General features: G+C 45.2%; 1 protein-coding gene and 1 non-coding gene across 2 annotated transcripts; both read left to right on the top strand.

Moving 5' to 3' along the window:
• The first annotated feature begins 2,248 nt into the window (after nt 1-2,248).
• Nucleotides 2,249-11,774, top strand: LOC111528035 (EKC/KEOPS complex subunit TPRKB-like). Its single transcript, XM_023194675.1, has 3 exons — nt 2,249-2,301; nt 5,208-5,221; nt 11,413-11,774. The coding sequence occupies exons 1-3, from the start codon at nt 2,249-2,251 to the stop codon at nt 11,772-11,774; spliced, it is 429 nt and encodes a 142-aa protein (XP_023050443.1).
• Nucleotides 5,575-5,700, top strand: LOC111528059. The gene has a single exon (XR_002726850.1). It is a non-coding gene; the product is annotated as a U4atac minor spliceosomal RNA (small nuclear RNA).

Raw genomic sequence — 11,774 nt, 5'->3', positions numbered from 1 at the left:
CTCCATCTCAAAAAAAAAAATTAAAAATAAAAAATAAAAATAAAGAGAAGTCATGAAGAGAATTAACATCATTAACTAGTCACTTGTTTTTGCATCAATGACTGTGTGTTAGGCCGTTCTTACTTTGCTATAAAGAAAAACCTGATACTGGGTAACTTATCAAGAAAAGAGGTTTCACTGGCTCACGGTTCTGCAGACTGTATAGGAAGTGTGAAGCCAGCATCTTCTCAACTTCTGGGAAGGCCTCACGAATCTTACAACCATGGCAGAAGGTGAAGGGGGAGCAGGCATGTCACACGGCAAAAGCAGGAGCAAATGAGATTGACAGTGGGGGCGGGGGGGGGCCCACACACTTTTAAATGACCAGATCTCACATGAACTTAGAGCGAGAGCTCACTTGTCACCAAGGGGATAGCCCAAGCCATTCATGAAGAATCCACTTCCATAATCCAAACACCTCCCACCAGGCCCCACCTCCAACGTTGGGAATTACATTTCAACATGAGATTTGGGCCACGACAAATATCAAAACTATATCATACTGTTTCATGCACTACATTTCTCTTATCTTTCAGCTTTCCATTCCAGGTCAGTTAATTTATGTAGCCAGGGCTACAAGACATGACTCACATAGGAGCAGCTACCAAGCAAGCTAGTGGTGCTCAGTCAATAGTAATGAGCCTCAGAAATGCTCAACCACCTTGTAATGGCAATTACAAACATGCTTCTGGGGCTAAAAAGGCAGATAAAAAGGTTCACTCATTTATCAAATACCCACCATATAATAATCTCTATAACCAAAAAAAGCCACAACCCCGTGGTGTTGTCATTCATCTGCCCAAGCAGTCATTGGGTGGTTGGGAGGTTAAGCCCGGATTTTACCGCCTATGTGTTCTCTGATACGGAGCCACATCAGAGAGGCTGCATTCAGGAAGTGCTCCTGCCCTTTCTCCTGTTTTCTTCCATCTTTGGGACGAGTTTAATTTCAGTCGTGCAGTTATCTCTGAAATTCAGATGTACCTATGAATTAGGAGGAAGGAATACTTTCACAAGAGACTCTAGGACTCACAGGCAGGAGCACAAGCATGGTGGCTTCAATGCCCAAGTGACAAGGTGTCATGCCTATTCATAAAGAGAGACAATCTTTTTGCTCATTCATTCAACAATTTTTTTTTTGAGACAAAGTCTCGTTCTGTTGCCCAGGCTGGAGTTCAGTGGCGCCATCTCGATTCACTGCAGTTCAAGATCAAGCGATTCTCCTGCCTCAGCCTCTTAAGTAGCTGGGATTACAGGCATGTGCCACCATGCCTGGCTAATTTTTGTATTTTTAGTAGAGATGGACTTTTACCATGTTGTCCAGCTGGTCTCGAACTCCTGGCCTCAAGTGATCTGCCCACTTTGACTTCCCAAAGTGTTGGGATTACAGGTATGAGCCACTGCACTCAGCCTATTCATTCAACAAATATTAATGGAGCAACTACTTATGTGCCAGAAACTGTCCTAGGTACTTAGGATACATCAGTGAACAACAACAGTAACAAACCCCTGCCATCATGAAACCCACAAGCTTCCACGGGGGGATTAGACAATAAATGGTAAATATAATAGATAAGTAAATTATGTGGTCATTTAGGAGGTGGGAAGTGATATGGAGTGGGACAGATAAGAAAATCCAGATGTGCATGTTGCCGGAAGAACCAACTGCCATTTTAAATGGAGTGGTCAGAATAGACTTGGTTGAGAGGTGACACTGATGCCAAGAGTTGATTTGACCATTGTTAAAGGAGTGTCACGAAGAGGAAACTGCTTCGCACAGTGGCTCGTGCCTGTAATTCCAGCACTTTGGGAGGCCGAGGTGGGAGGATTACCTGAACCCAGGAGTTCAAGACCAGCCTGGGCAACACAGCAAGGCCCCATCTCTACAAAAAATTTTAAGAAAAAAAAAAATCAGCTAGGCATGCCTGTAGACCTAGCTACTGAGGATGCTGAAGTGGGAGGATTGCTTGAGCCTGGGAGGTAGAGGGTGCAGTGAGCCATGGTTGTGACACAATGTCCTCCAGCCTGGGGGACAGAAGAAGACCCCCATCTTGAAAAAAAAAACACACAAAGGAGTATCGTGGGAGGAATGGGAGTCAACTGTCTTTGTCTCAGCTAAGGCTGATCCAACGGGAATTTTTGTTGTTGTTGTTGTTGAGACAGAGTGTTGCTCCATCTCTCAGGCTGGAGTGCAGTGGTGCGATCTTGGCTCATGGCAACCTCCACCTCCCAGGTTCAAGCAATTCTCCTGCCTCAGCCTCCCAAGTAACTGGAATTACAGGAGTGCACCACCACGTCCGGCTAATTTTTGCATTTTTTGTAGAGACAGGGTTTCTCCATGTTGCCCAGGCTGGTCTCGAACTCATGGCCTCAAGTGATCTGCCCGCCTCATCCTCCCAGAGTACTAGGATTACAGGTGTGAGCCACTGTGCCCGGCTGGGAAATGAAATTTTAAAACTTTGCAAATTGTATGGGTTTGACAAAGGGAAGACTTCCCAGATAGTGGGGGTCACTAAGCCCAAAGGAACACAGAGGGAAGCGGGGCCTTCTTGACACAGCCTCAAGACTGGTCCTGGTTTGAGTGTGGACTGTTGAAGGGAGGAGCTTCTCTCTAGCCTGGGGGAGGGGAGTGTCTGTGATCTGAGTTAACCAAGAAATGGGTTCAGGGAACAGAAGAACATGGAGATCAACAGGCAGCTGAGAAATGAGAGTTCAGGTATGTGAGGTGGCAAAATGAGTTTCAACACTGACACCTGTCAATCAAGAGAGAAGTGAGAGATACTTCTCTTTCCATGCTACTGTGTTTATAAACTATTCATGCCTTGGCAAATGACTTTTACTGGTGACACTTAAGCAGAACTCTTGTTGAGCCCCCCAACCGCCTTTTTTAAGCAAAAAAAAAAAAAAAAAAAAAAAAAAGAGTCTTGGAGGTACCATGACAGAGGCTTGGAGGTACCTGAGCAAATACCAGCTCAGGCCTCAGTCAAGAGGTTTTTACGCTAGCAGACCTTCCATTGACGTCGAATGACGTCCACTCGGGCGAAGCTACAGAATCAGGTCTTGCGAGGGTTTATTTATCTAGAAAACTGAATCAGAGTTGGACTGAAAAGCAGAAGACTGTGACGTATCTACACGGGAGTGGGGAAAAATTATCTTTCCAGTTTTCAGAACCTTGTTGGGGCATCTCCTCATGTAGTTTATTCAGAATGGTGATGTTTAAAGTGCTCGGACTTTGCAGAAACCTGCTGTCTTTTATGGCCTTTGATCACGGATCTTTTGTAAATCTGTACCACAGCCAGCCTGCTCCTTTCTCCTTCCTCTCCGAGGCCTCCTGTAAAAGAGGGTGTGTACCTGAAGAAGCTTTGGCTTTGCAGAGCTCCAGGCATTCAGTGAGACCTTCTCCCTGGTTGAGGCAGGATTAAAAGGTCAGGAATATTCAAAATATAGACTAGGGTGAGCTATGCTGGGCATCTAGATTCTAAGCATGGCTTTGGCTGTATTTCACTTTTTTTATTTTTATTTTTTATTTTTATTTTTAGAGTTAGGATCTTGCTCTATCACCCAGGCTGAAGCACAGTGGTACAATAATAGCTCACTACAGCCTCAAACTCCTGGGCTCAAGTGAGCCTCCCCACTCAGCCTCCTGAGTAGCTGAGACTATAGGCACACTTGGCTAATTTTTTTTTCTTATTTTTTTTTAGAGACAGTATCTCACTATGTTGCCCAGACTAGTCTTGGAACTCCTGGCTTCAAGCAATCCTCTGACCTCAACCTCCCAAATTGCTGGGATTACAGACGTGAAACACTCTGCCTGGCTTATTTTGATTATCATTTAGTTGGAAATCTTTTCTAATTTCTCTGATAATTTTTTCTTTTGACCCATAGATTTTTCAGAAGCGTGTTTTTTGTTTGTTTGTTTGTTTTGTTTTTGTTTGTTTGTTTGTTGTTGTTGTTGTTTTTGAGATGGAGTCAAGCTCTTATTGCCCAGGCTGGAGTGCAATGGTGTTATCTCAGCTCACTGCAACCTCTGCCTCCTGGCTTCAAGCAATTCTCCTGCCTCAGCCTCCCAAGTAGCTGGGATCACAGATGTGCACCACCAGGTCCAGCTAATTTTTTTGGTATTTTTAGTAGAGACGGAGTTTCTCCATGTTGGTCAGGCTGACCTCCAACTCCCAACCTCAAGTGATTCACTCACCTCAGCTTCCCAAAATACTGGGTTACAGGCGTGAGCCACCGCACCCGGCCAGTTCATGCACTATTAATATTTGTTGAGTGCATGCATGGCACTCTCACTTGTGCTGTCCTGCCTTCACTCTCTCTCTTTTTAAATCTTCTGTTCCTGCTTTAAGGTCCAAGTCAAGTACCAGCTTCTCCCTGGCCCCTTTCCTGGTTTTATGTCTTCAAGAATATTATAAAGTTCAGGCTGGGCACAGTGGCTCACGCCTGTAATCCCAGCACTTTGGGAGGCAGAGGCAGGTGGGTTACTTGAGGTCAGGAGTTCGAGACCAGCTTGGCCAACATGGTGAAACCCTGCCTCTACTAAAAAATACAAAAATTAGCTGGACCTAGTGGCGCATGTCTGTAATCCCAGCTACTCGGGAAGCTGAGGCAAGAGAATTGCTCGAAACTGGGAGGCGAAGGTTGCAGTGAGCCAAGATTGCTCCACTGCACTCCGGACTGGACAGCAGGAGTGAAACTACATCTCAAAAAAAAAAAAAAAAAAAATTGTAAAGTTCTTATGCTCCACACTTGTGGCAGGAGTTATAAAATTAATATTAATCATTGAAGAATAAACCTTGTTTCTCCTTGGCCTAATCTGCCTCAAAACTATTCAGAAACCTCCTTATGCACTCACTATTAACACCACCTTTTAGCTTGTAGACATGCTTGGTTAGTCCTGAAATTGTGTAGGTTGATATGCCATTGCAAAACCAAGGGGCTTCTTAATTGAATGTGTGGGCACCAAGAAAGGAGAGAAAATCATTTAGCGTGCAGGCTTATTAACGCTGTTTAGGTGTATGCTTTGGGTAGATTCAATTGGCCTTGTGCTCCTGGAAATAAAGAATAAATATATATTTTTGCTAGTTTTTATTGCATTAGATCATGTTGTTTTAACCCAAGAACCTCAGGAAGTGCAGAGTAAATTGAAACACTCAATCAAATAAAATAAGTATGCTTAAACTGAGTTATAGTTGATTGTGCCACAAGCGCTAAAGTTCAAGTTGACATTTCAGCCTGAGCTCATAAAGTTATTAGTGGGGAACCTGTAGCAGGAAGGAGGAATCGAGAGTGTATCAGACTTCAGCATGCATGTTGTGACTCTTGTTACTTTAGAAGAAAATGAACCTCACTATGCAATAACCTAACTCTGTTATGTTTATTCATTTTCTTTTTTTTTTCTTTTTATGTGTTTTCATTTTCTTCTCAGTTCAAAGGTCATGTCTGGGTAGGAGAGCAAATGTCCTTATATTTTTTCCAAATAGCCCATTTGCTTGGCGGGCCTCACCCCAGTGGAATGGAAGTACATTAGCGGCAACCACCGTCCTTTACTTGGGGTTGCGTTATTATCCAATGAGCGCACGGCGAGGGTGGAACTGCAAGCGTCTACACAACACGCCTGCATCAACTACAGCTTTGCTTTATCTTCGTGCAACTTTTGAAAAAAAGAAAAAACCAAAAGCAGTGTATTAGGGGCAATTCCTTCCCCTGCCTCCTCTCTCCAGTGCTGATGAGCTGGGGGTGGGGAAAGACGGCTCCCTAGCATGGGCGGGGGCCCGGTAGCCTAGTGGCCTCTCATCCCAAGTGCTGGTAGCATCTGGGATTATCTGTAGGTTGTTTGTCAGCAACCCAGGGAACATGAGCAGGGAGTCCGAAACATTTCAGTTTAGAGTAAGTCATACTGAAATGCTGCCTATAGAACACACCAAACACCAGCAATAGAACTGTATTTGAGGAGCTGGATATTCCAAAGACAGCTATGGCAGCCTTTAGGCACAACTGTGAGCAGGAGAAGTCTGTGTTCAGCATCTTCCCGTTGTTCTTCCTTTGAGCTCATTCTCCCATTCACGGTCCCTTCTAGGATACCCGTCCCATAGAATACCGGTAATGGATCTTCACAGCTTGCCAAATGGTTTTTCTTTTGTTTTTGAGATAGTCTTGCTCTGTCACCCAGGCTGGAGTGCAGTGGTGCGATCTCGGCTCACTGCAACCTCCGCCTCCCAGGTTCAGCAATTCTCCTGTCTAAGCCTCCCTAGTAGCTGGGACTACAGGTGCCCGCCACCATGCCTGGCTAATATTTTGTAGTTTTAGTAGAGACGGGGTTTCACCATGTTGTCCAGGCTGGTCTTGAACTCCTGACCTCAGGTGATCTGCACGCCTCAGCCTCCCAAAGTGCTGAGATTACAGGTGTAGCCACTGCACCCAGACTCCAAATGGTTTTTTAAATCAATTAAATTAATTAATTAATTTTTAGAGACAGTGCCTCCCTCTGTCACCCAGGCTGGAGGGCAATGTTATAATCATAGCTCTCCATGTCCTTGAATTCCTGCGCTCAAGGGATCCTTTCACGTCAGCCTCCCAAGTAGCTGGGGCCACAGGTGCACGTCATCATATTTGGCTAATTTTTAAATGTTTTTGTAGAGATGAGATCTCACTATGTTGCCCAGGCTGGTCTCGAACTCCTGGCCTCAAGCAATTCTCCTGCCTCAGCCTCCCAAAGAGCTAGGGATTACAGGTGTGATGTGAGTCACTATGCTCAGACACAAATATGTAAATATCAACCTGTCTTTGGAGTTTAAGGTAATGGATATTGTAGTCCATCTGAATTTTCCTCACTCTTATTCCCGTAATTTTGAAATTTCTTCAGAATGTGGTGCATTTTATTGTGCTACTATGTAAGATGAAGAATTAGGTATTAAAATTATTTTTTCACTGAAGGAGAGGCCTTTCACCAAAGCTATGCAACCAAATTTAGGTGAGAAGGTAGTTGATTAAGTGCATAAAATCCAAGAATGGGGCCAGGCGTGTTGGTTCACGCCTGTAATCCCAGCACTTTGGGAGGCCGAGGTGGGTAGATCACCTGAGGTCAGGAGTTCGAGACCAGCCTGGCCAACATGGTGAAACCCCGTCTCTCTACTAAAAACACAAAAAAATTAGCCACTCGTGGTGGTGAGCACTTGTAATCTCAGCTACTCAGGAGGCTGAGGCAGGAGAGTCACTTGAACCGGGGAGGTGGAGGTTACAGTGAGCTGAGATCACACCACTGCACTCCAGCCTGGGTGACACAGTGAGACTCCATCTCAAAAAAAAAAAAAAAAAAAAATTCAAGCGAGGAAGATATCAAGGGAGAATCATCCTGCTCTGGATGACTCTCAACCAGTTTACTAAAAAATGTATTCTGTCAACTCACTGAGGACTTTGGGAAAGTTTGGTTCCTGCCCCTGGCCCTGGTGCGCCTGTCCATGCCCTTGTCATGCATCAGGGCGGCCTTTGTCCTTTCCCCCTCCCTCTGCTCAGCCACTACGGTCATTCTGGGCTCATTTCTGTCTAGCTGCTGCTCAAGACCAACTGTCCAATCTTCACATCGTCCAGAGGGCTTGAGGCCACAGCATTTCCCCTTTCCTTTCTCCTTAGAGTCTGGTCTCAGGGAAATAGGCTTGGGAGGATAGGGTTTTGACTGTAAGACCAGAAAGCCCGTCTCTACTAAAAATATAAAAAAATTAGCTGGGTGTGGTGGCACACACTTGTGTCTCCATCCCTTGTGGCTTGAGAGACTCCCACTGGTCAGAATTGACGCCCTAGGCCCCACTCATCTCTCAGCATTACTGATGAGGAATGTAGGACCCTGTGATGGGGGGACAATCTCAGGATGAATGAACATGTCTTTTAATTTCTCATTCCAAAGGCCAATATTGGCCAGGCGTAGTGGCTCATGCCTGTAACCCCAACACTTTGGGAGGCTGAGGCAGGTAGATCACTTGAGTCAGGAGTTTGAGACCAGCCTGGCCAACATGGTGAAACCCCATCTCTACTAAAAATACAAAAAAATTAGCCGGGCAATTAGCCAGGTATGGTGGCAGGTGCCTGTAATCCCAGCTACTCAGGAGGCTGAGGCAGGAGAATTGCTTGAACCCAGGAGGCAGAGGTTACAGTGAACCAAGATTCCACCACTGCACTCCAGCCTGGGCGACAGAGCAAAACTCTGTCTCCAAAAGAAAAACAAACAAACAAACATAAAACCTATGTCAAGAGTCAATGTTTCACCATAGGACAAGCATAGTTAAGTCATTGTAAGATAGCCCATTTGTCCTAAAGTAGAAACATTTAAGGTGACAGGTGATTGTGAGTGTGTTTGTGTGAGTGCGAGTGCGTGTCTGTGTCCATCCTACTAAATAGGCCTGAATTCCCTTTAACTGCACTGGGTCATTCATCATGAAAGACAGCACAGCATCCTCTCCACAGCTGGCATTCCCTGAAGGACTGATCGAGAATCAACCCGACACATCACTTAACTAACATTATTTAGGAAGTTCCTAATAGTCAATGCAGAAGAGTTACCTACAGAGGAGAATGACCTTATTCTGCTTACAGTCATCACTTTATGTTAATTCTCTGCCAAATATTTCTAAGAACTTGCTGTTCATTATGTTTGCTGCGGACAGAAAGGAATTAAGAAAGTAATCAGAGCCAGATGCAATGACTTATGCCTGTAATCTCAGCACTTCAGGAGGCCAAAGTGGGTGGGTCACTGGATCCCAGGAGTTCAAGACCAGCCTGGGCAACAGGGTGAGACCTCATCTCTAAAAAAATAAAAAGCCTATAATCCCAGCACTTTGGGAGGCCGAGGCAGGCGGATCACCTGAGGTCGGGAGTTCAGGGTCAGCCTGACCAACATGAAGAAACCCTGTCTCAACTAAAAATACAAAATTAGCTGGGTGTGGTGGCGCATGCCTAAAATCCCAGCTACTTGGGATGCTGAGGCAGCAGAATCGCTGGAAGCTGGGAGGCGGGGGTTGAGGTGAACTGAGATTGCGCCATTACATTCCAGGCTGGGCAATAAGAGCGAAACTCTGTCTCAAAAAATAAAAAAAAGAACAAAAGAAAAAAGAAAGTGATCAGAGATTTGAAAAATCAAAACTGAGAACTAAGTATCAAAATTTATCTTTGGACAATCCTATCCAGAGAGTCCTTCTCCAGCACACTGGACAGTACAGGAAAACTGATACCACTGACGACAATGACTGAAACACAATGAAAATTAATGCACTATTTCACCAGATCATTTCCGTGCCATGTTCTAATGCAGGAGTAAGGGCTTCCAACTCAGGTTTCTACTGGATTTTGCAACGGAACCAGGAAAAAATGGCAATCTGAATAACACAGTTTTGCATGTGTTAAAATGATCCCTAATTAGCACCTCCAGAAGGAATTTTCTAGTTGGAAACAGTGCCCCAGGGCTGGGTGCGGTGGCTCACGCCTGTAGTCTCAGCACTTTGGGAGGCAGAGGTGGGGTGGATCACCTGAGGTTAGGAGTTTGAGAACAGCCTGGCCAACATGGTGAAACCTGTCTCTACTAAAAATACAAAAATTAGCCAGACGTGGTGGCGCATGCCTGTAATCCCAGCTACTTGGGAGGCTGAGGCAGGAGAATTGCTTGAACCTGGGAGGTAGAGGTTGCAGTGAGCTGAGATTGTGCCATTTCACTCCAGCCTGAGCAACAAGAAAGAAACTCTGTCTCACAAAACAAAAAAACAAAGAAAGAAAGAAAGAAAAGAAAAGAAACAGTGCCACAGCCTGGGCACAGTGGTTCATGTCTGTAATCCCAGCACTTTGGGAGGCTGAGGCGGGCAGATCACTCGAGTCCAGGAGTTCAAGACCAACCTGGCCGACATGGTAAAACCCCGTCTCTACTAAAAATATAAAAAAATTAGCTGGGTGTGGTGGCACACACTTGTGAGCCCAGCTATTTGGGAGGCTGAGGCAGGAGAATCACTTGAACCTGGAGGTGGAGGTTGCAGTGAGCTGAGATGGTGACACTGCGCTCCAGCCTGGGTGAAAGAGCAAGACTCCATCTCAATAAAAACAAAACAAAACAAAACAAAACAACAACAACAAAAAACCCAGTGCTCCAATAAGCCAGAAGAGTAGATGGAAGTGCAGCTTGGTAAAGTACAGAGATCACGGAAGACTCAAAAGACCTGGGTGAGTCCTGGGTCCCCACTCCACCTCTTTGTAGCTGCATGACACTCATCAAAGTCTTAACCACGACATTCATCAAAGACTTGACTTGACTTTTTTTTCTCCAAAAATGAAGATACGGTATCCATATCATAGAATTGTAAGCAGAAACAAATGAAGTAAAGTGAAGCTCTCTGAAAACTGTAACACACTCTGTGAATATTGGTTATCATTGAACGGTCTCCATGAGACCGACCCTAGGAAACAGGTTATGTTGGAATCTGTCGTCAGGTATAGGGTTAGGTGTCTGCCTGTAGGAGCCTTCTTATTGCTGACAAAGTAGGGATCCAATCTCTTGGCATGTCTTGTAAGAACTGGAGAATATTTGGTGCCTCTAGTTGTAGGCCAAAGCTTCTCAAAGGCTGGTCCCCATTTGGCAGCATCAGCATCACCTGGGAACTTACAAGACATGCAGGAGATGCAGCAGAGACTGGACGGGTGACCGTTCTTTTCTTTTATTTTTTTGAGGCGGAGTCTCACTCTGTCACCAGGCTGGAGTGCAGTGGCACCATCTCGGCTCACTGCAACCTCTGCCTCCTGGATTCAAGCAATTTTCCTGCCTCAGCCTTCTGAGTAGCTGGGACTACAGGCACATGCCACCATGCCCAGCTAGTTTTTATATTTTTAGTAGAAATGGGGTTTCACTATGTTGGCCAGGCTGGTCTTGAGCTCCTGACCCCAGGTGATCCACCCGCCTCAACCTCCCAAAGTGCTGGGATTACAGGTGTGAGCCACTGTGCTCAGCCGGTTTTTTTTTTAAGACAGAGTCTCGCTCTGTCACCCAGGCTGGAATGCAGTGGCCCGATCTCGGCTCACTGCAACCTCTGCCTCCTGGGTTCAAGTGAGTCTGGTGCCTCAGCCTCCCAAGTAGCTGGGATCACAGGCATGTGTCACCACGCCTGGCTAATTTTTGTATTTTCAATAGAGCTGGGGTTTCACCATGTTGGCAGCGTTGGTCTCGAACTCCTGACCTCAGTTGATCCACCCGCCTCAGCCTCCCAATTGCTGGGATTACAGGAGTGAGTCACCGTGCCCGGCCGACTCTTCTATTAATATTATTTAAAGATGTAAAAAATGCGGGGAACTTGAGAAAGAAAGCCATGGAAGGTATCATTAATGGCTCACTGATACATCCTGCAGTGACTGTCAATCCATTTGAGATATTTGCAGCCGCAAAGAAAGCAGTTTGCTTCTACAAACTAGGAGAAATGAAGTCAGGAGCTCTATCTACTGAAATTATTTTCAACCTTTCCCCAAATAGCAATATTTCAGAGGCATTGAAAAAATGTGGTATCTCAGCCAATGACCCTTTAATTCTAATTGTTTATACTAACAAGGGAGCAAAACAAATAAATCAAGGATATCTAATGCCTCAAGTAGAAGGCCAGCAGGTTTCTCTGAAAAATCTTCCTGAAATAATAAATATCACAAAAGTCGAAAAGAAACATAAATTCCCTCCACAAGAAGAAAATATTGGGAACATTGTGGGATGGTATTTGTAG

The sequence above is a fragment of the Piliocolobus tephrosceles genome, chromosome 9 (assembly GCF_002776525.5).
Source record: "Piliocolobus tephrosceles isolate RC106 chromosome 9, ASM277652v3, whole genome shotgun sequence".
Taxonomy (NCBI): domain Eukaryota; kingdom Metazoa; phylum Chordata; class Mammalia; order Primates; family Cercopithecidae; genus Piliocolobus; species Piliocolobus tephrosceles.
Note: the sequence above shows the minus strand (reverse complement) of the source record. Positions and strands in the feature narration are given on the sequence as shown.